The sequence below is a fragment of the Coregonus lavaretus genome (genome assembly GCF_964263955.1).
Source record: "Coregonus lavaretus genome assembly, contig: HAP1_SCAFFOLD_329, whole genome shotgun sequence".
In the NCBI taxonomy this organism is placed as follows: Eukaryota; Metazoa; Chordata; class Actinopteri; order Salmoniformes; family Salmonidae; genus Coregonus; species Coregonus lavaretus.
Window position 1 is genome coordinate 107,501 of NW_028160267.1, and position 23,348 is coordinate 130,848.

The following is a 23,348-nucleotide window of genomic DNA, read 5'->3' on the forward strand; positions in this document are numbered from 1 at the left end:
CGACAGGCCTTCTCGGTTGGCGGAGCCCCGACTACCACCTCCCAAGCCCTTTTCTGGGGATCCAAGCTCTTGCCAGGGTTTCCTCACCCAATGCTCCCTCACCTTCGAGCTCCAACCCTCAAGTTTTCCCACAGACCGTTCCAAGATTGCCTACATCATTACCCTTCTTTCAGAAAAGGCGCTCGCCTGGGCTTCTGCGGTGTGGCAGTCCCAGGAGGTCTGTTGTGACTCCCACGCTGCATTTGTAGAAGAGTTCAAGCGGGTGTTCGATCATCCTGTCAGTGGGCGGGAGGCTTCCAAGCGCCTACTGTCTCTCCGTCAGGGCCCCCGAAGCACGGCAGATTTTGCCATTGATTTCCGGACCATAGCAGCAAGGAGCGGATGGAATGATGAAGCGCTGAGGGTCTGCTTTCAGGGAGGGTTATCTGAGCCCCTTCAAGATGAGTTAGCCACCCGAGAACCAGCTGGAGATCTCGAGTCCCTCATAGCCTTGGCCATCCGCCTGGACAATCGTCTAAGAGAGCGGAGAACGGCTCGCCGTCAGGTGTCTCAGTCCCAAGTTCCTCTGAGCAGCTCTGTTTTTCCTGTTTGGACTCCGTCATTCAGAGCTGCCCCGGCGCCTGAACTGCCCCAGGATTCCCCGGAGAGCATGCAGTTAGGCCGTTCCAGGCTTTCTCCCAACGAAAGGGAACGTCGCATGAGGGAGCGTCGGTGCCTCTACTGCGGGGTTGCCGGCCACTTCCGCTCCACTTGCCCCGAGCTTTCGGGAAACGCCTGTCCCCGCCCAGCTACAGGAGGGTTGTGATGGGGAAAATTAGAGCTCCTCCTACTAACGCGGTCCTAGCTATTCCAGCCACTCTGTCCTGGGAGGGCCACCAGCATCGGGTCCAGGCTATGATCGATTCCGGTGCCGCAGGTGATTTTATGGATGTAACCTTGGCTAAGGAACTTAAGATCCCTACCCAACTACTTCCTCAACCCCAGGCAGTTACAGCCTTAGATGGCAGACCTCTGGAACCAGGAAAGGTTACTGAGGCGACTCAGTCCCTGCGACTTACCATCTCTCAACACCAGCAGGAGGAGACCTTCTATCTCATTGACTCTCCCGAGTATCCTATTATCCTGGGTCACCCTTGGCTATGCAGACATAATCCCCAGATCGACTGGCCTACTGGCACCATTCTCAGCTGGGGTCCCACTTGCCAACTCACCTGCATGCTTCAGAGTCCCTCAGCCCCTAGTACCCAGTTTCAAGAGTCTGTTGACGTCTCCCGAGTCCCCAGTGTTTACCATCGGTTCAAGGCAGTGTTCAGCAAGGCCCGGGCTACTGCCTTACCGCCTCATCGCACGTATGACTGTGCCATTGATCTACTCCCTGGGTGCTGCCCTCCTAGAGGTCGGATCTTTTCCTTGTCCTCCCCCGAGCACGCAGCTATGGACACCTACATTAAGGAGTCCTTGGCAGCCGGCCTCATCTATGCCTCTACTTCCCCGGCTGGGGCGGGCTTCTTTTTTGTTGAAAAGAAAGACGGGGGTCTTAGGCCTTGTATTGATTACCGGGGACTCAACAAGATCACGGTTCGGAATCGATACCCCCTTCCTCTCATGGCCACTGCTTTTGAGCTGCTTCAAGGGGCTTCCATTTTTACTAAGCTGGATCTCCGCAATGCTTACCATCTCGTGCGGATCCGGCCAGGAGACGAATGGAAGACGGCGTTCAACACGCCCACGGGACACTATGAATATCGGGTGATGCCGTTCGGGCTCACCAATGCCCCCGCAGTATTCCAAGCCCTGATTAATGATGTTCTCCGGGATATGCTTAATCTGTTCGTCTTCGTGTACCTGGACGATATCCTCATCTTCTCGAGGTCACTGAAGGAGCATGAGGGGCATGTTAGCCGGGTTCTCCAGAGGCTCCTTGACAATCACCTCTATGTTAAGCCTGAGAAGTGTGAATTTCATGTTTCTCAGACTCAGTTTCTCGGGTTTATTGTCACTCCCGGGCACCTAGAGATGGATCCCAAGAAGGTCAAGGCGGTCCACGATTGGCCCACACCTGCCACGGTCAAGGAGGTTCAACGGTTCATTGGCTTTTCTAACTTCTATCGGAAGTTCATCAAGAATTTCAGCTCGGTGGTAGCCCCCTTGACGACGCTTACCAAGGGAGGAGGGACCAAGATTCACTGGGGTCCGGAAGCAGCAGGGGCCTTCGAGGATCTCAAGCGCCGCTTCACTTCTGCTCCGATTCTGGTGACCCCTGACCCAGAAAGACCTTTCGTGGTGGAGGTGGACGCCTCAGAAGTGGGGGTAGGAGCCGTCCTGTCACAGAGGGGTGCGGATGGGAGATTACACCCTTGTGCCTTCATGTCTCGCCGCCTGTCTGAGGCCGAGCGCAACTACCACGTGGGGGATCTAGAGTTGCTTGCGGTAAAACTGGCCTTGGAGGAGTGGCGCCATTGGCTTGAGGGGGCTCAGCACCCTTTCCAGGTTCTCACAGACCACAAGAACCTGGAATATCTCCAACAGGCTAAGCGGATGAACCCTCGGCAAGCACGATGGTCTCTTTTCTTTAATCGATTCCAGTTCCTCCTGACTTACCGACCTGGCACCAAGAACGTCAAGCCGGATGCTCTGTCTCGAGTCTACTCTCCCGAGGTACAAGAGAAGCCCTTGGCATCGATTATTCCGAGGTCTAGGATCGTCGCACCTCTTCAGTGGGAACTAGAAAGAGGGGTACGAGAAGCTCTTGTCCAGGAGCCCGATCCAGGCGGTGGTCCTGCCGGTCGCCTGTACGTTCCTCTCTCTGTTCGGGCCCGCGTCTTGCAGTGGGGTCATGAGTCGCCCTTGACATGCCATCCAGGCAGTGCTCGCACACTGGAGTTCCTCCGACGGCGGTTTTGGTGGCCGTCCATCAAGAAGGACGTGCAGGGCTATGTTGAGGCCTGCCCTGTGTGCAACCAGGGAAAGTCGACACGCCAGCGACCCCAGGGACTGCTCCATCCCTTACCTGTTCCTCGAAGGCCATGGTCACACCTTTCTCTGGACTTTGTTACGGGACTTCCTCTATCCCAGGGCAACACCGTCATCCTAGTGGTGGTAGACCGGTTCTCTAAGGCTGCCCGGTTTATCCCCCTGCCCAAGCTGCCCTCGGCTAAGGAGACTGCTGAGCTCCTCATGAACCATGTCTTCCGGATATTTGGTATTCCCCTGGACGTGGTCTCTGACCGAGGTCCCCAATTCTCGTCCCGGTTTTGGGGGGCCTTCTGCAGGCTTGTTGGGGCCACAGCCAGCCTATCGTCGGGGTTCCATCCAGAGTCTAATGGCCAAACGGAACGGGTTAATCAGGATCTGGAGACCACCCTGCGGTGTATGGCGGCCAGTAATCCCACGTCTTGGGCCACCTATATCATTTGGGCTGAATATGCCCACAACACCCTCCAGTCCTCAGCCACCGGATTGTCCCCATTCGAATGCCAGTTCGGTTACAACCCTCCATTATTTCCAGAGGAGGAGGCGCAGGTTGGTGTTCCCTCGGCCCAGCGCTTTGTCCAACGCTGTAGGCGGACCTGGAAGAAGGCCAGGCGTGCCCTCCTTCAGACCTCCCAGAGATACCAAAGTCAGGCTAATCGCCACCGCCGGACGGCCCCTAGTTTCCGAGCTGGTCAGAGAGTTTGGTTGGCCACTAAGAACCTGCCCCTCCGGGTCGAATCCAAGAAGCTTTCCCAGAGATACATCGGCCCTTTCCGCATTGCTAGAAAGGTTAACCCTGTGTCTTATCGTTTGGTTCTCCCTCGCTCCCTTCGTATTAACCCCACTTTCCATGTCTCACTTATTAAACCTGTCTTGTCTTCTCCCTTTGCCCCCCCACGCAGACCCCCGCCACCTCCCAGGATTATTGACGGCCAGCCAGCCTACACAGTCCGCCGGATACTGGACTCCCGGAGGGTCCAGAACTCTCTGCAGTATCTGGTGGACTGGGAGGGCTACGGGCCAGAGGAGCGCTCCTGGGTTCCAGCCAGGGACATCCTGGATCCAGGGTTGGTCCGAGATTTTCGCACCCTGAGGCCAGGGTGTTCTGGAAGGAACGTCAGGAGTCGTTCCTAGAGGAGGGGGTCCTGTCAGCTTCCTGCTTCTCCTGTTTGTCTCCTGGCCTCTAGAGGTCAGCTGTGTTCCCCTTTGCCTTTGTTCTTCCTCATGTGTCCTCATTAGTTTGATCCAGGTCACCTGTGCCTTGTTTTCCCTTTAGTATTTTAGCTGTGTGTTTTCCCCTTGTTTCTCACTTGGTTATTGCGTCCTGACTATGTGTCTCCTGCTTTGTCCCACCGTGTCAGTCCTAGTAAGTTGTTCTAAGTTATCTTTAGTTTGTTTTTCTCCCCTCGTGGAGTTGTTTTGTTTTGCCTCCTGTTTTGGAACATTAAATCTACTTGCCTGGAGTATTGCCTTGGGTGTTTCATTTGGGTCCTACAACATCTCCTCTGTGGCTAAGGGGTAGTACCCCCAGCTCTACACATCTGAGACCGGAGTTGTGACAGAGAGAGCATTCTGTCGGGCTGTGTCACCACAGGGCTCTCCACAGGGTGGTGCGGTCAGCCCAACACCTCATCGGTGGCCCACTTCCTGCCCTCCAGGACATCTACAGAGTCACAGGGAGGCCAAGAAGATCCTCAAGTACATCAGCCACCCGAGCCACGGCCTGTTCACCCCGCTACCATCCAGAAGGAGGGGACAGTACAGGTTCATCAAAGCTGATAAACAGCTTCTATCTCCAGCCATCAGACTGTTAAACTGTCACCACTAGCCGGCTTCTGCCCACTAAAGGAAAGGGAAAGGGGGATACCTAGTGAGTTACACAACTGAATGCATTCAATTGAAATGTGTCTTCCGCATTTAACCCAGAGAGGTACGGGGGACTGCCTTAATCGAAGTCCACGTTATCGCCGCCCGGGGAGCAATTGTTGTTTAGGGGTTAACTACCTTGCTCAAGGGCAGAACGGCAGATTTTTCTACCTTGCTGGCTCGGGGATTCGATCCAGCAACCTTTTGGTTGCAGGCCCAACGCTCTTAACCGCCAGTACCCTGCCCTAAACCTTAAACACTGCCACCCTGTGTACATAGTCATTGAACACTGGTCACTTTAATAATGTTTACATACTGTTTTACCCACTTCATATGTATATACTGTATTCTAGTCATGGTTCATCCTATATAACTTCTGCTGAACACACCTTTTCTATTCATATACTGTCCATAATGTCTATAAACACCATTCATATACAGTACATATATATTTATATTCCAGGCTTTTCTGTCCATTTGCCATGGGGTTTTGTATTGTGTTTCTAAATACTGTATTCTCGAAAAATAGATCATTCTAACATATCTACTGCTGTAAATATCATTCTTAGTATATCTTGTGTAAATTCATCCGGTGTAAATACGTATAGATTGCATCTGGATTACTGATACAGTAATCTATTTAGTGCTATTTGGGTTGTTATTTGTATTTGTTCCGAGATTTCTTAATTTATCAACATTTTAAAGATAATTTAGATTATCTGTGTACTTGTTTGGCATTCTACTGCATTGTTAGGAGCTAGTAACAAAAGCATTTAGCTGCACCCACTATAACATCTGCTAAACGATGTACCTGACCAATAAACAGATTTGAATTTGATTTGACACACCCACATTGACCACCTATCACTGGACTTCCAGGCCGGGCTCCGCCCACCCACACAGACTGGAACACACACCATGTACAGTCATGTTAATCTGTCTAAATGGATCCCTCTGTAAATGTCTTAGCCCCAACACACTAAATAGTAAATACACAAACATTTTGATACACCTGGTCCTTTGCCAGGTTTGTCAGGTTAGACCATTGTTTGTGTATCGCTTAGAGCACAACTAAAGATCGCAGTTACCTCTTTCGTTTGTCTTTTACTTATCCAGTTTCTATGTTCAAATACTCCTCTCCTCTCCTCTCCTCTCCTCTCCTCTCCTCTCCTCTCCTCTCCTCTCCCCTCCTCTCCTCTCCTCTCCTCTCCTCTCCTCTCCTCTCCTCTCCTCTCCTCTCCTCTCCTCTCCTCTCCTCTCCTCTCCTCTCCTCTCCTCTTCACTCCTCTTCTCTTCTCTTCACTCCTCTTCTCTTCTCTTCCCCCAGCCCTCTACATCCTCTGTGACATCTGATGAGAAGGTGGACTATGTCCAGGTGGACAAGGAGAAGACGCAGGCCCTCCAGAACACCATGCAGGAGTGGACGGACGTCCGACAGTCCACCGACCCCGCCCCCAAGACCGTGAAGTCCTGACAGTTACCATGAGAAAGACACAGCACTCCGACCTTACCTTATGTCAAGACAAGCATCTCCTAAAGGATTTCACACTGTTACTGACAGAAGTCCGTTTGAGGAGTGAAGGAACATTTATGGGTGGTGGAGACACAGAGTACCTCTGTTGGACAGGTGATGACTAAAATTAGCTGAGGACTGAAATGAGGACTGAATTGAGTTGAGGACTGAAATGAGGACTACAATTTGTTGAGGACTGAAATGAGGACTTAGCTGAAAAAGAGCAGACAAAAGGTTAACGCCTAGCTGTGTTCTGTGGTGATCATCCAAACCTAGCTGGGTTCTGTGGTGATCATCCAAACCTAGCTGGGTTCTGTGGTGATCATCCAAACCTAGCTGTGTTCTGTGGTGATCATCCAAACCTAGCTGGGTTCTGTGGTGATCATCCAAACCTAGCTGGGTTCTGTGGTGATCATCCAAACCTAGCTGGGTTCTGTGGTGATCATCCAAACCTAGCTGGGTTCTGTGGTGATCATCCAAACCTAGCTGGGTTCTGTGGTGATCATCCAAACCTAGCTGTGTTCTGTGGTGATCATCCAAACCTAGCTGGGTTCTGTGGTGATCATCCAAACCTAGCTGGGTTCTGTGGTGATCATCCAAACCTAGCTGGGTTCTGTGGTGATCATCCAAACCTAGCTGGGTTCTGTGGTGATCATCCAAACCTAGCTGGGTTCTGTGGTGATCATCCAAACCTAGCTGTGTTCTGTGGTGATCATCCAAACCTAGCTGTGTTCTGTGGTGATCATCCAAACCTAGCTGGGTTCTGTGGTGATCATCCAAACCTAGCTGGGTTCTGTGGTGATCATCCAAACCTAGCTGGGTTCTGTGGTGATCATCCAAACCTAGCTGGGTTCTGTGGTGATCATCCAAACCTAGCTGTGTTCTGTGGTGATCATCCAAACCTAGCTGGGTTCTGTGGTGATCATCCAAACCTAGCTGGGTTCTGTGGTGATCATCCAAACCTAGCTGGGTTCTGTGGTGATCATCCAAACCTAGCTGGGTTCTGTGGTGATCATCCAAACCTAGCTGGGTTCTGTGGTGATCATCCAAACCTAGCTGTGTTCTGTGGTGATCATCCAAACCTAGCTGTGTTCTGTGGTGATCATCCAAACCTAGCTGGGTTCTGTGGTGATCATCCAAACCTAGCTGGGTTCTGTGGTGATCATCCAAACCTAGCTGTGTTCTGTGGTGATCATCCAAACCTAGCTGGGTTCTGTGGTGATCATCCAAACCTAGCTGGGTTCTGTGGTGATCATCCAAACCTAGCTGGGTTCTGTGGTGATCATCAACACCTAGCTGTGTTCTGTGGTGATCATCCAAACCTAGCTGGGTTCTGTGGTGATCATCCAAACCTAGCTGGGTTCTGTGGTGATCATCAGTGCTGTGTGCAGCAGCCAACGCTTGATGCAGGTGGACAGAGACCCAACCTGAACCTGCCAAAGATCCTAAAGTGACTGTTATAGCAGAATCTGGACTGAAACTGACAGGGGACTTGCCTTCCGAATACTAACCTGTACAGTTCCTTCTAGGTCTTTCTCTGACTCTGTCAAGCTATGGGGACGACTCTTTTAGTTCTTCTCTACAGCCATTTGAACTGTAACACAACCTTGAGTGTGTTTTCTTCCCGTGTAGCAGGTTAGCTACTGTACATAGCTACTTAAAACGATTTGCTGCCAGTCAAACTGCTATTATCGTCTGACCACCCAACCAGTCAGTGAATTGTATCAGGAATGCATATTATATTACAGACGCAGTCTCATTTTGCTTGATAGGACAGGGTGGCTCGTCAGGCCCGCTCTCCCATTCTTTTCTGACTTCAATCAACCATTTCAGCTGAGCCTCGCAGGACTGAAAATGGCATTGGAGGTTATTTTCACTGCACTGCAGGCAGTCATTTCAGCTTCGCGTGGGACACTAAATAACAGCCTTACAATAAATATTCTCTTCAGGAGCCTTAATGAGAATTTCAAATGGCTGTTGGTTGATTGAGCTCGTTTAAATCATGTAGGCTACGCTAGATAAGCGTACCCATCCATAAATACTGGTTATTCTGTTAACGGGGTGACTCTGGTTGGACCAACTGTTCCTAAACAAGAGATGACAGCTCAGAAAGGAAGAATGAAGACTATATAAAAGGAGAGAGATCATCTGATTTGTAGTGGTGAGACAAGGGCTGTGTCCCAAATGGCATCCTATGGGCCCTGGTCAAAAGGAGTGCACTAAGGGAAAAGGGTGCCATTTGGGATACAAGGCGGTGTGAAATATCTGGGTTGGTTCATTGATGCTCTACACTAGAACAGTTTTCCTACTCTCTCTCTCTCTCTCTCTCTCTCTCTCTCTCTCTCGCTCTCTCTCTCTCTCTCTCTCTCTCTCTCTCTCCCTCCCTCTCTCCCTCTCTCCCTCTCTCCCTCTCTCTCCAATGGACTCCAGAGAATTAGAGTGATCAAAAAGAGAAAAGCGTGTCAGGAGGGGTAATATCCTGGTTTCTATACCACTACAACATTATCACGAACACATACACACACGCAAACACACACCCTACATGAACACAGACACACACCCTACGTACACATATGCACTGACAGACAGGCTGAAGAGGGTGGGAGGAACATTACTGTGTAGTTAGATTATTGGACGTAGAGGTCAATATATAACATAGAGGTCAATATGTAACATAGAGGTCAATATATAACATAGAGGTCAACACTTCTATTGTCCACAACTGTTTTCATTTCTCTTCTAAATGTATTTTCTTTGCTTTGGATTCGTTTTACATTTTCTGCACAATAATGTTCATTCTGAGTTAAAGCATTTCTTTGAAACAAATTGAAACCAAATCCCAAACGCATCCATAACCGAACTTTAAAAACTAAGAAAATAAAATCTGGGGGCCATTTAGAAAACTGTAATGCATTCCAAATGGCACCCTATGTGGCCTGGTCAAAAGTAGTGCACTATATAGGGACTAGGGTACCATTTGGGACAGAGACTTTATCAGAAAACTACAGAAGAGGAGCAGTGGCATTCATTACAACTATCCTCAAATCTTGACATGATTAATTATAATTTCAGGAATTCTGATTAAAGAATGTCACTTTATCCTAGGGATTATGGACATAGAATATTATTTTTTTTACAACATAATTATAAAACAGGTTAGCAATACATTAATTAATTGTACATTAATTGATAACCACTTTAATGTGGTGGCAAAATATAATTGTCAATAATATTTCATTTGTGTACATTAATGAAATCAAGTCCAGTACTTCTTTGTGGGCTGGGACCACTAAAAGGTGAATCACTATTTAAGGGTTCTGTCCCAAATGGGACCCTATTCCATATATTGCCCTTTAGGCCCTGGTCAAAAGTAGTGCACTATATAGGGAATAGGGTGCAATTTGGGACGCATTGAAGGACTAACGACCAGTACGGCCAAAAGTTGCTTTTGATTAGATCGACGGTGGTGTTATTGACGGTTGCTAATGGTTACATGTTCATGTTTTCTATCATTACTGTTGTTGTTATTATTTAAAATATTTACTGACACGGGGGGTGAAGTAATATGCAAATATGTTGGGGCTCAAAACAATTTGGGCTCAGATCTTTGCGGAATAAGTGTGATTTTTTTTTCTCTCCAATTTTTTTACGGTTGAATTTTGTGATTCGTACTTCTACACAGGAAGAGACCTGTAGTTGACTAGTGATCCGTACTTCTACACAGGGAGAGACCTGTAGTTGACTAGTGATCCGTACTTCTACACAGGGAGAGACCTGTAGTTGACTAGTGATCCGTACTTCTACACAGGGAGAGACCTGTAGTTGACTAGTGATCCGTACTTCTACACAGGGAGAGACCTGTAGTTGACTAGTGATCCGTACTTCTACACAGGGAGTGACCTGTAGTTGACTAGTGATCCGTACTTCTACACAGGGAGAGACCTGTAGTTGACTAGTGATCCGTACTTCTACACAGGGAGAGACCTGTAGTTGACTAGTGATCCGTACTTCTACACAGGGAGAGACCTGTAGTTGACTAGTGATCCGTACTTCTACACAGGGAGAGACCTGTAGTTGACTAGTGATCCGTACTTCTACACAGGGAGAGACCTGTAGTTGACTAGTGATCCGTACTTCTACACAGGGAGAGACCTGTAGTTGACTAGTGATCCGTACTTCTACACAGGAAGAGACCTGTAGTTGACTTGCACTGATAAAAAGGCCTTGCTATGTGAACTGTGATTCACAAAGAACTGATAGTGACTGAAAATGGTTATTTCTCTGTCTGAAATGGAACCCTATCCCTCATATAGTGCACTATATAGGGAATAGGGTGCTATCTCGGATGCACCCTCTGTCTCTGAAGTGAAATGGATAATGTAATTGATTGTGTTGAGAGAGTAACATGTAAGTGAATGAGATGTGTACGTTGTGTCGTGGTGGTAGATTGTGTTCTGTTGTAGTGTGATAAAAAGGACAGACCTGACTGAGTGGAATAGAGGAAGCTGCTCAGAGGGTCAATATTTTACTGGCTGAGTTTCCAAATGGCACCCTATTCCCTATATAGTGCACTATTTTTGACCAGAGACCTGTTGACCCTGGTCAAAAGTAGTTCACTAAAGGGAATAGGGTGTAATTTGGGACGAGCACTTACTGAGTCGACATACTGTATTAGTAGAGGACATTTTTACCATTCTTATTGCTACTACTGTAAAAGCATTTTATCCAGTTGTTGGATTGCTTGTGAATTAATGTATTAATTTATTAAGTGTTTTTTCAGTTGAAAAAAGAAGTGTCAACACAAAACAAAAATGGCTCTACTAACATTAATTTATGCAAATACATTGTCTTGATTATTTTGTGAAGCAATATGCCAAACAACGCCAATGTGATGGTAAAATGTGGTACATTGGGGATACACAAAAGAACACTTTGTTATTCCTGTATTATATTAAACTCAATCTGTGGACATCAAATAAAATAGTCAAGTGTTAAAAATAAAATAAAAAAAACTTGCTTCAGGTGTCCAGAAGTATTTGTATGGTAGTGGAAGAAGTTGTATGTTTGTATGTTGTTGTAACATTTGCTGTATGTTGGAATATCAGGTTAGCAATTTTCCTGATGAATCTTGTTCTGGATGCAGCTCTGCAGAGTGCTCGCTAGCTGGCACAGCCACAGAGTCAGGAAATCTGATTTTAAACCTTAACCCTAATGACTCTAACCTTAAATGAAGACCAAAAATCTCATTTTAGTTTTAATTTATTTTTGCAATATAACCAATTTAGACTTTGCAACTAGTCCCGTGTAGCTCAGTTGGTAGAGCATGGCGTTTGCAACGCCAGGGTTGTGGGTTCGATTCCCACGGGGGGCCAGTATGAAAATGTATGCACTCACTAACTGTAAGTCGCTCTGGATAAGAGCGTCTGCTAAAATGACTAAAATGTTTTTTTTTTTTTATGTAAATGTCTATCTAGCGGAAATCACTCAGTTCTGCCTCCAGGACAAGACTCATTCCAATAAATGTCAACCTGCGTTGTAATATGTAGAGTGGTCTTTTACATTAATGATAAAACAAAGGAACACTGTGGAGGCCCGCTCCCTGAGGCCCGCTCCCTGAGGCCCGCTCCCTGACCTGAGTCATTCAGTTAGTCCAATGAGGCCCGCTCCCTGAGGCCCGCTCCCTGACCTGAGTCACTCAGTTAGTCCAATGAGGCCCGCTCCCTGACCTGAGTCACTCAGTTAGTCCAATGAGGCCCGCTCCCTGAGGCCCGCTCCCTGACCTGAGTCACTCAGTTAGTCCAATGAGGCCCGCTCCCTGAGGCCCGCTCCCTGACCTGAGTCACTAAGTTAGTCCAATGAGGCCCGCTCCCTGAGGCCCGCTCCCTGACCTGAGTCATTCAGTTAGTCCAATGAGGCCCGCTCCCTGACCTGAGTCACTCAGTTAGTCCAATGAGGCCCACTCCCTGACCTGAGTCACTCAGTTAGTCCAATGAGGCCCGCTCCCTGACCTGAGTCATTCAGTTAGTCCAATGAGGCCCGCTCCCTGACCTGAGTCACTCAGTTAGTCCAATGAGGCCCGCTCCCTGACCTGAGTCATTCAGTTAGTCCAATGAGGCCCGCTCCCTGACCTGAGTCACTCAATTAGTCCAATGAGGCCCGCTCCCTGACCTGAGTCACTCAGTTAGTCCAATGAGGCCCGCTCCCTGACCTGAGTCATTCAGTTAGTCCAATGAGGCCCGCTCCCTGACCTGAGTCACTCAGTTAGTCCAATGAGGCCCGCACCCTGACCTGAGTCATTCAGTTAGTCCAATGAGGCCCGCTCCCTGACCTGAGTCATTCAGTTAGTCCAATGAGGCCCGCTCCCTGACCTGAGTCACTCTGTTAGTCCAATGAGGCCCGCTCCCTGACCTGAGTCACTCAGTTAGTCCAATGAGGCCCGCTCCCTGACCTGAGTCACTCAGTTAGTCCAATGAGGCCCGCTCCCTGACCTGAGTCATTCAGTTAGTCCAATGAGGCCCGCTCCCTGACCTGAGTCACTCAGTTAGTCCAATGAGGCCCGCTCCCTGACCTGAGTCATTCAGTTAGTCCAATGAGGCCCGCTCCCTGACCTGAGTCACTCAATTAGTCCAATGAGGCCCACTCCCTGACCTGAGTCACTCAGTTAGTCCAATGAGGCCCGCTCCCTGACCTGAGTCATTCAGTTAGTCCAATGAGGCCCGCTCCCTGACCTGAGTCACTCAGTTAGTCCAATGAGGCCCGCACCCTGACCTGAGTCATTCAGTTAGTCCAATGAGGCCCGCTCCCTGACCTGAGTCATTCAGTTAGTCCAATGAGGCCCGCTCCCTGACCTGAGTCACTCAGTTAGTCCAATGAGGCCCGCTCCCTGACCTGAGTCACTCAGTTAGTCCAATGAGGCCCGCTCCCTGACCTGAGTCACTCAGTTAGTCCAATGAGGCCCGCTCCCTGACCTGAGTCATTCAGTTAGTCCAATGAGGCCCGCTCCCTGACCTGAGTCACTCAATTAGTCCAATGAGGCCCGCTCCCTGACCTGAGTCACTCAGTTAGTCCAATGAGGCCCGCTCCCTGACCTGAGTCATTCAGTTAGTCCAATGAGGCCCACCCCCTGACCTGAGTCACTCAGTTTGTCCAATGAGGCACACTCCCTGACCTGAGTCACTCAGTTAGTCCAATGAGGCCCACTCCCTGACCTGAGTCACTCAGTTAGTCCAATGAGGCCCACTCCCTGACCTGAGTCATTCAGTTAGTCCAATGAGGCCCGCTCCCTGACCTGAGTCATTCAGTTAGTCCAATGAGGCCCGCTCCCTGACCTGAGTCACTCAGTTAGTCCAATGAGGCCCGCTCCCTGAGGCCCGCTCCCTGACCTGAGTCACTCAGTTAGTCCAATGAGGCCCGCTCCCTGACCTGAGTCACTCAGTTAGTCCAATGAGGCCCGCTCCCTGACCTGAGTCATTCAGTTAGTCCAATGAGGCCCGCTCCCTGACCTGAGTCACTCAATTAGTCCAATGAGGCCCGCTCCCTGACCTGAGTCACTCAGTTAGTCCAATGAGGCCCGCTCCCTGACCTGAGTCATTCATAGTCCAATGAGGCCCTCTCCCTGACCTGAGTCACTCAGTTAGTCCAATGAGGCCCGCTCCCTGACCTGAGTCACTCAGTTAGTCCAATGAGGCCCGCTCCCTGACCTGAATCACTCAGTTAGTCCAATGAGGCCCGCTCCCTGACCTGAGTCACTCAGTTAGTCCAATGAGGCCCGCTCCCTGACCTGAGTCACTCAGTTAGTCCAATGAGGCCCACTCCCTGACCTGAGTCACTCAGTTAGTCCAATGAGAGCCACTCCCTGACCTGAGTCACTCAGTTAGTCCAATGAGGCCCACTCCCTGACCTGAGTCACTCAGTTAGTCCAATGAGGCCCGCTCCCTGACCTGAGTCACTCAGTTAGTCCAATGAGGCCCGCTCCCTGACCTGAGTCATTCAGTTAGTCCAATGAGGCCCGCACCCTGACCTGAGTCACTCAATTAGTCCAATGAGGCCCGCTCCCTGACCTGAGTCACTCAGTTAGTCCAATGAGGCCCGCTCCCTGACCTGAGTCATTCAGTTAGTCCAATGAGGCCCGCTCCCTGACCTGAGTCACTCAGTTAGTCCAATGAGGCCCACTCCCTGACCTGAGTCATTCAGTTAGTCCAATGAGGCCCACTCCCTGACCTGAGTCACTCAGTTAGTCCAATGAGGCCCACTCCCTGACCTGAGTCATTCAGTTAGTCCAATGAGGCCCACCCCCTGACCTGAGTCACTCAGTTAGTCCAATGAGGCCCACTCCCTGACCTGAGTCACTCAGTTAGTCCAATGAGGCCCACTCCCTGACCTGAGTCATTCAGTTAGTCCAATGAGGCCCGCTCCCTGACCTGAGTCATTCAGTTAGTCCAATGAGGCCCGCTCCCTGACCTGAGTCACTCAGTTAGTCCAATGAGGCCCGCTCCCTGACCTGAGTCACTCAGTTAGTCCAATGAGGCCCGCTCCCTGACCTGAGTCATTCAGTTAGTCCAATGAGGACCGCTCCCTGACCTGAGTCATTCAGTTAGTCCAATGAGGCCCGCTCCCTGACCTGAGTCACTCACTTAGTCCAATGAGGCCCGCTCCCTGACCTGAGTCACTCAGTTAGTCCAATGAGGCCCGCTCCCTGACCTGAGTCATTCAGTTAGTCCAATGAGGCCCACCCCCTGACCTGAGTCACTCAGTTTGTCCAATGAGGCCCACTCCCTGACCTGAGTCACTCAGTTAGTCCAATGAGGCCCACTCCCTGACCTGAGTCACTCAGTTAGTCCAATGAGGCCCACTCCCTGACCTGAGTCATTCAGTTAGTCCAATGAGGCCCGCTCCCTGACCTGAGTCATTCAGTTAGTCCAATGAGGCCCGCTCCCTGACCTGAGTCACTCAGTTAGTCCAATGAGGCCCGCTCCCTGAGGCCCGCTCCCTGACCTGAGTCACTCAGTTAGTCCAATGAGGCCCGCTCCCTGACCTGAGTCACTCAGTTAGTCCAATGAGGCCCGCTCCCTGACCTGAGTCATTCAGTTAGTCCAATGAGGCCCGCTCCCTGACCTGAGTCACTCAATTAGTCCAATGAGGCCCGCTCCCTGACCTGAGTCACTCAGTTAGTCCAATGAGGCCCGCTCCCTGACCTGAGTCATTCATAGTCCAATGAGGCCCTCTCCCTGACCTGAGTCACTCAGTTAGTCCAATGAGGCCCGCTCCCTGACCTGAGTCACTCAGTTAGTCCAATGAGGCCCGCTCCCTGACCTGAGTCACTCAGTTAGTCCAATGAGGCCCGCTCCCTGACCTGAGTCACTCAGTTAGTCCAATGAGGCCCGCTCCCTGACCTGAGTCACTCAGTTAGTCCAATGAGGCCCACTCCCTGACCTGAGTCACTCAGTTAGTCCAATGAGGCCCACTCCCTGACCTGAGTCACTCAGTTAGTCCAATGAGGCCCACTCCCTGACCTGAGTCACTCAGTTAGTCCAATGAGGCCCGCTCCCTGACCTGAGTCACTCAGTTAGTCCAATGAGGCCCGCTCCCTGACCTGAGTCATTCAGTTAGTCCAATGAGGCCCGCTCCCTGACCTGAGTCACTCAATTAGTCCAATGAGGCCCGCTCCCTGACCTGAGTCACTCAGTTAGTCCAATGAGGCCCGCTCCCTGACCTGAGTCATTCAGTTAGTCCAATGAGGCCCTCTCCCTGACCTGAGTCACTCAGTTAGTCCAATGAGGCCCGCTCCCTGACCTGAGTCATTCAATTAGTCCAATGAGGCCCGCTCCCTGACCTGAGTCACTCAGTTAGTCCAATGAGGCCCGCTCCCTGACCTGAGTCATTCAGTTAGTCCAATGAGGCCCGCTCCCTGACCTGAGTCACTCAGTTAGTCCAATGAGGCCCACTCCCTGACCTGAGTCATTCAGTTAGTCCAATGAGGCCCACTCCCTGACCTGAGTCACTCAGTTAGTCCAATGAGGCCCACTCCCTGACCTGAGTCATTCAGTTAGTCCAATGAGGCCCACCCCCTGACCTGAGTCACTCAGTTAGTCCAATGAGGCCCACTCCCTGACCTGAGTCACTCAGTTAGTCCAATGAGGCCCACTCCCTGACCTGAGTCACTCAGTTAGTCCAATGAGGCCCACTCCCTGACCTGAGTCATTCAGTTAGTCCAATGAGGCCCGCTCCCTGACCTGAGTCACTCAGTTAGTCCAATGAGGCCCTCTCCCTGACCTGAGTCATTCAGTTAGTCCAATGAGGCCCGCTCCCTGACCTGAGTCACTCAGTTAGTCCAATGAGGCCCGCTCCCTGACCTGAGTCACTCAGTTAGTCCAATGAGGCCCGCTCCCTGACCTGAGTCACTCAGTTAGTCCAATGAGGCCCGCTCCCTGACCTGAGTCACTCAGTTAGTCCAATGAGGCTCGCTCCCTGACCTGAGTCACTCAGTTAGTCCAATGAGGCCCGCTCCCTGACCTGAGTCACTCAGTTAGTCCAATTTGTATTTTTGCCAAGCTGCCAAGACAACAGCTACTCTTCCTGGGGTCCAAACATATTAAAGCATTTACATTACATATAAAACAAAATATAAAACAGTACATCATATGACATTATTACACCACTACATTTCTACAATACAAAATGTTTAATACCACCATACAACAATATCACAATGTGTGCGTATGCATGTGTGTAGACATACGTCTATACCGACGAGGCCCACTGCTACACACAGGATAGGTAGCCAGTCACTGTCCTATGCTGTAGGTGACAGATCCTGTACATGTTCATTTCTCCAGTCTATGGTGAGAACACTACTGAGGATGTTAGTGCTATCTGGGATCCTTAGGATGTCCCTAACCATTTTAAATGGCAACTTCAATAGGGTAGGGATGTCCCAAAGGATCCCAGATAGCACGGACCCTACTGAGGGATGCCTATTCCCACTGCCATTTTGTTAGCACAAACCAGGTTGCATAACGCCATGCTGAGGCCATGTCAAGCCTGCACCAGCAGAGGGAGATAGAGAGCTGGCCATCACCACAGCAGCATGACATTACAGAGGGGTTCATCTGAAATGGCACCATATTGGCCCTTGTCAAGGAAAGTAGGGTATAGGGTGCTATTTGGGACAAACTAGTGGTTTACAGTATTAAAGTATTTTGTTGCATGGATGAGTTTACCAAACCATAACACATTATACCATCATATCATCCAGATCGATTCAATCCATAGTGTTTGTACATTGTGGCACCTCACCTGACAAGGACCTGGTTGGGTGAGTCAACGACATCATCATCCTCATCATCATCAGTACCATGAGATGAGCAGTAACCTAGATCCCTCCAACTAGGCTAGACATTACACCACCTGGTATTGGGTAAGTCTTGTGTTACATTACACCACCTGGTATTAGGTAAGTCTATTATTGGGTAAGTCATGTGTTACATTACACCACCTGGTATTGGGTAAGTCTATTATTGGGTAAGTTGTGTGTTACATTACACCACCTGGTATTGGGTAAGTTGTGTTTTACATTACACCACCTGGTATTGGGTAAGTCTATTATTGGGTAAGTTGTGTTTTACATTACACCACCTGGTATTGGGTAAGTCTATTATTGGGTAAGTCATGTGTTGCATTACACCATCTGGTATTGGGTAAGTCTATTATTGGGTAAGTTGTATGTTACATTACACCACCTGGTATTGGGTAAGTCTATTATTGGGTAAGTCATGTGTTACATTACACCACCTGGTATTGGGTAAGTCTATTATTGGGTAAGTTGTGTGTTACATTACACCACCTGGTATTGGGTAAGTCTATTATTGGGTAAGTCATGTGTTACATTACACCACCTGGTATTGGCTATTAGCCACAGTTAGCGGTATTTCACCCAGAACATTGAATTTTTCTGCCGGAATAATTTAATCACTGGACATTAATCACCGGATCGCAACTAGCTAGCCGCAACCGAATGGATGTTGCTGTTTGGCTAATCACCACTGCCCCCGATGCAAGCACCAGTTAGCCTCGAGCTAGCCTGGAGCCAGGCTCATAACCCGGCTATCTACCTCTAGGTCTACCGGACGGGAGTAGCCAGCTAACTAGCTACTTGCTATCAGCTACCGTTAGCGGTTTTTCACCATTGTCCGTGGCCTGCACCACCTACCAGCCAGCTCTAGTCTGGACTATTATTCGGCCAGTCTGCACTGTCTGCACAGTGCGTTATCGACCCAGAACATATCAGTTTTTCTGCCGGAATCACTGAATCACCGGACCTTTAACTCCGGATTCATCGCTACCAGCTAGCTGCAACAAAATGGACGTTGTGGTCTGGCTAATCATCCTGAGCTAGGCCCATCTCCCATCTCCCGGCTATCTACCTCTCTGTCAACCGGACGGGACCACCTAGTGTTGACACGGAGCCCCGCCGATCCTACACGACTGGTCTGCCGACGAAATCGTCTGATGTGGTTACAACAGGCTTCCCGTTACGACGTCGACCACGAAGATTCCATCTGCTAGCCACGGCCCGCTAGCACACGCTAGCCGTGGCCTCTTGCTCGCTAGTGCTGTAGCAGCCCCCGAACTACCTCCGAACTCTCCTATTGCTGTTCACCGGACCTTATGATAACTCCGCTATACAGCTGATGTCTGCTGGACTGTTCCTTTTTACGGTACTGCATCCTGTTTATGTTTAGCCTCAGCCCAAACTGTGTCGTCATTACCAGCTGTTGTCTTAGCTCTCTCAAATTACACCTGTGATTGCTTTATGCCTCTCTCCCTTGTCAATATGGTTAGCTTATTGTTGTTTCGGTTATTTCTAATTGTACTATTTCACTGTAGATCACCCAGCCCAGCTAAACCTGCCTTAGATAGCTCCTTTGTCCCACCCCCCATACACGCGGAGATCGACTCAATTGGTGCCTCCAGTGATGCTATCTCTTTCATTGTTACCCAACGCTTAGGTTTACCTCCACTTTACTCATATCCTTCCATATCCTTGTCTGTACATAATGCCCTGAATCTTTTCTACAACGCCCGGAAATCTGCCCCCTTTATTCTCTGTACCCAACACACTAGAAGACCAGTTCTTAAAGCCTTTAGCCGTATCCTTATTCTAGTCCTCCTCTGTTCCTCCGGTGATGTAGAGGCTAACCCAGGCCCTGCAGCCCTCAGTATCACTCCTACTCCCCAGGCGCTATCATTTGCTGACTTCTGTAATCGCAAAAGTCTTGGTTTCTTGCATGTACATTTCAGAAGTCTACTCCCTAAGTTTGAGTTATTCACTGAGTTAGCACACACCGCCAACCCTGATGTTCTAGCAGTGTCTGAATCCTGGCATAGGAAGGCCACCAAAAATTCTGAAATTTCCATCCCCAACTACAACATTTTCCGTCTAGATAGAACTGCCAAAGGGGGTGGAGTTGCAATCTACTGTAGAGAGAGCCTGCAGAGCTCTATCATACTATCCAGGTCTGTGCCCAAACAGTTTGAGCTTCTACTTCAAAAAATCCACCTTTCCAGAAATAAGTCTCTCACTGTTGCCGCTTGCTACAGACCCCCCTCAGCCCCCAGCTGTGCCCTGGACACCATATGTGAATTGATTGCCCCCCATTTATCCTCAGAGTTCGTACTGCTTGGTGACCTAAATTGGGATATGCTTAACACCCCGGCCATCCTACAATCCAAACTAGATGCCCTCAATCTCACACAAATTATCAACGGACCTACCAGGTACAACCCTAAATCCGTAAACATGGGTACCCTCATAGATATCATCCTGACTACTTTACCCTCTAAATACACCTCCGCTGTCTTCAACCAGGATCTCAGCGATCACTGCCTTATTGCCTGCGTCCGTAACGGGTCCGCGGTCAAACGACCACCACTCATCACCGTCAAACGCTCCCTAAAACACTTTAGCGAGGAGGCCTTCCTAATTGACCTGGCCCAGGTATCCTGGATGGATATAGATCTCATTCCGTCAGTAGAGGATGCCTGGTTGTTCTTTAAAAGTAATTTCCTCTCAATCTTAAATAAACATGCCCCATTCAAAAAATACAGAACTAAGAACATATATAGCCCCTGGTTCTCCTCAGACTTGACTGCCCTTGACCAGCACAAAAGCATCCTGTGGCGTACTGCATTAGCATCAAATAGCCCCCGCGATATGCAACTTTTCAGGGAAGTTAGGAACCAATATACACAAGCAGTCAGGAAAGCAAAGGCTAACTTTTTCAAACAGAAATTTGCATCCTGTAGCACTAATTCCAAAATGTTTTGGGACACTGTAAAGTCCATGGAGAATAAGAGCACTTCCTCCCAGCTGCCCACTGCACTGAGGCTAGGAAACACTATCACCACCGATAAATCTACAATAATCGAGAATTTCAACAAGCATTTTGCTACGGCTGGCCATGCTTTCCACCTGGCTACCACTACCCCGGCCACCAACTCTGCACCCTCCGCTGCAACTTGCCCATGCCCCCCCCGCTTCTCCTTCACACAAATTCAGACAGCTGATGTTCTGAAAGAGCTGCAAAATCTGGACCCCTACAAATCAGCTGGGCTAGACAATCTGGACCCTTTCTTTCTAAAACTAGCCGCCGAAATTGTCGCAACCCCTATTACTAGCCTGTTCAACCTCTCTTTCGTAACGTCTGAGATCCCCAGAGATTGGAAAGCTGCCGCGGTCATCCCCCTCTTCAAATGGGTGCTGCTATGGTGACCAATGAGCTAAGATAAGGCGGGGATTTGCCTAGCAGTGATTTATAGATGGCCTGGAGCCAGTGGGTTTGACGACGAACATGTAGTGAGGACCAGCCAATAAGAGCGTACAGGTCACAGTGGTGGGTAGTGTATGGGGCTTTGGAGACAAAACGGATGGCACTGTGATAGACTACATCCAATTTGCTGAGTAGAGTGTTGGAGGCTATTTTGTAAATGACATCGCCGAAGTCAAGGATCCAGTCTAACCAGACACCTAGGTATTTGTAGTTGTCCACATACTCTAGGTCAGACCCGTCGAGAGTGGTGATTCTAGTCGGGTGGGCGGGTGCCAGCAGCGTTCGATTGAAGAGCATGCATTTAGTTTTACTAGTGTTTAAGAGCAGTTGGAGGCTACTGAAGGAGTGTTGTATGGCATTGAAGCTCGTTTGGAGGTTTGTTAACACAGTGTCCAATGAAGGGCCAGATGTATACAAAATGGTGTCGTCTGCGTAGAGGTGGATCTGAGAGTCACCAGCAGCAAGAGCGACATCATTGATATACACAGAGAAAAGAGTCGGCCCAAGAATTGAACCCTGTGGCACCCCCATAGAGACTGCCATAGGTCCAGACAACAGGCCCTCCGATTTGACACATTGAACTCTATCTGAGAAGTAGTTGGTGAACCAGGCGAGGCAGTCATTTGAGAAACCAAGGCTATTTAGTCTGCCAATAAGAATGCGGTGGTTGACAGAGTCGAAAGCCTTGGCCAGGTCGATGAAGACGGCTGCACAGTACTGTCTATTATCGATCGCGGTTATAATATCGTTTAGGACCTTGAGCGTGGCTGAAGTGCACCCATGACCAGCTCGGAAACCGGATTGCATAGCGGAGAAGGTACGGTGGGATTCGAAATGGTCGGTGATCTGTTTGTTAACTTGGCTTTCAAATACTACGACAGAGCCTGGATTCGAACCAGGATCTCTAGTGGCACAGCTAGCACTGCGATGCAGTGCCTTAGACCACTGCGCCACTCGGGAGACCTCAAGGGGCGGCGCACAATTGGCCCAGCGTCGTCCAGGGTAGGGGAGGGAATGGCCAGCAGGGATGTAGCTCAGTTGGTAGAGCATGGCCCTTGCAACGCCAGGGTTGTGGGTTCGATTCCCACGGGGGGCCAGTATGAAAAAATGAAAAAATAATGTATGCACTCACTAACTGTAAGTCGCTCTGGATAAGAGCGTCTGCTAAATGACTAAAATGTAAATGTAAATGTATTGGGTAAGTCTATTATTGGGTAAGTAATGTGTTACATTACACCACCTGGTATTGGGTAAGTATATTATTGGGTAAGTCATGTGTTGCATTACACCACCTGGTATTGGGTAAGTCTATTATTGGGTAAGTCGTGTTTTACATTACACCACCTGGTATTGGGTAAGTCTATTATTGGGTAAGTCGTGTTTTCCTATCCTACTTACTGTATCTGCTGCAGTTGTCACTGGCTACAAGGCACTGGGTTGTTTTATTGAAGTGTTTACTTTATCAGAATGAAGTACTTAGCTTAGACCTACAGTGTCCAGTGTTGATGATTGTAGTTTGTGGAGTAGTGCTCCTTTCCACTCCTTTTACTGTCTCGTATTCACAGGAGCTAGGTTAACTTCTGGTGTGCGTTATCATGCTTAAAAGTTCAAAGGAGTAGAAGGGCACACTACTCCACACACTACAATCATGAACATCTGACAGTCACTGTCTAATATTCATATGTTAATAACACCTGTGTCTCTGTCCAGTCACCACAGCAGCATGGCCATCTCTCAGTGTCTCTGTCCAGTCACCACAGCAGCATGGCCATCTCTCAGTGTCTCTGTCCAGTCACCACAGCAGCATGGCCATCTCTCAGTGTCTCTGTCCAGTCACCACAGCAGCATGGCCATCTCTCAGTGTCTCTGTCCAGTCACCACAGCAGCATGGCCATCTCTCAGTGTCTCTGTCCAGTCACCACAGCAGCATGGCCATCTCTCAGTGTCTCTGTCCAGTCACCACAGCAGCATGGCCATCTCTGTGTCTCTGTCCAGTCACCACAGCAGCATGGCCATCTCTCAGTGTCTCTGTCCAGTCACCACAGCAGCATGGCCATCTCTCAGTGTCTCTGTCCAGTCACCACAGCAGCATGGCCATCTCTCAGTGTCTCTGTCCAGTCACCACAGCAGCATGGCCATCTCTCAGTGTCTCTGTCCAGTCACCACAG

The 23,348-nt window shown here is 49.4% G+C and overlaps 1 protein-coding gene across 1 annotated transcript in view; it reads left to right on the forward strand.

The window, feature by feature from the left end:
- Nucleotides 1-6,313, forward strand: part of LOC311121967 (GRB2-associated-binding protein 2-like) — a gene marked incomplete at its 3' end in the record, with an annotated part of 69,033 nt that extends 62,720 nt beyond the window's left edge. The window contains exon 11 of the mRNA XM_084196397.1: nt 6,167-6,313. Coding sequence (XP_084052523.1) covers nt 6,167-6,313 — 147 coding nt within the window. The remainder of the gene's footprint in view (nt 1-6,166) is intronic.
- Between the last annotated feature and the right edge of the window lie 17,035 nt (nt 6,314-23,348).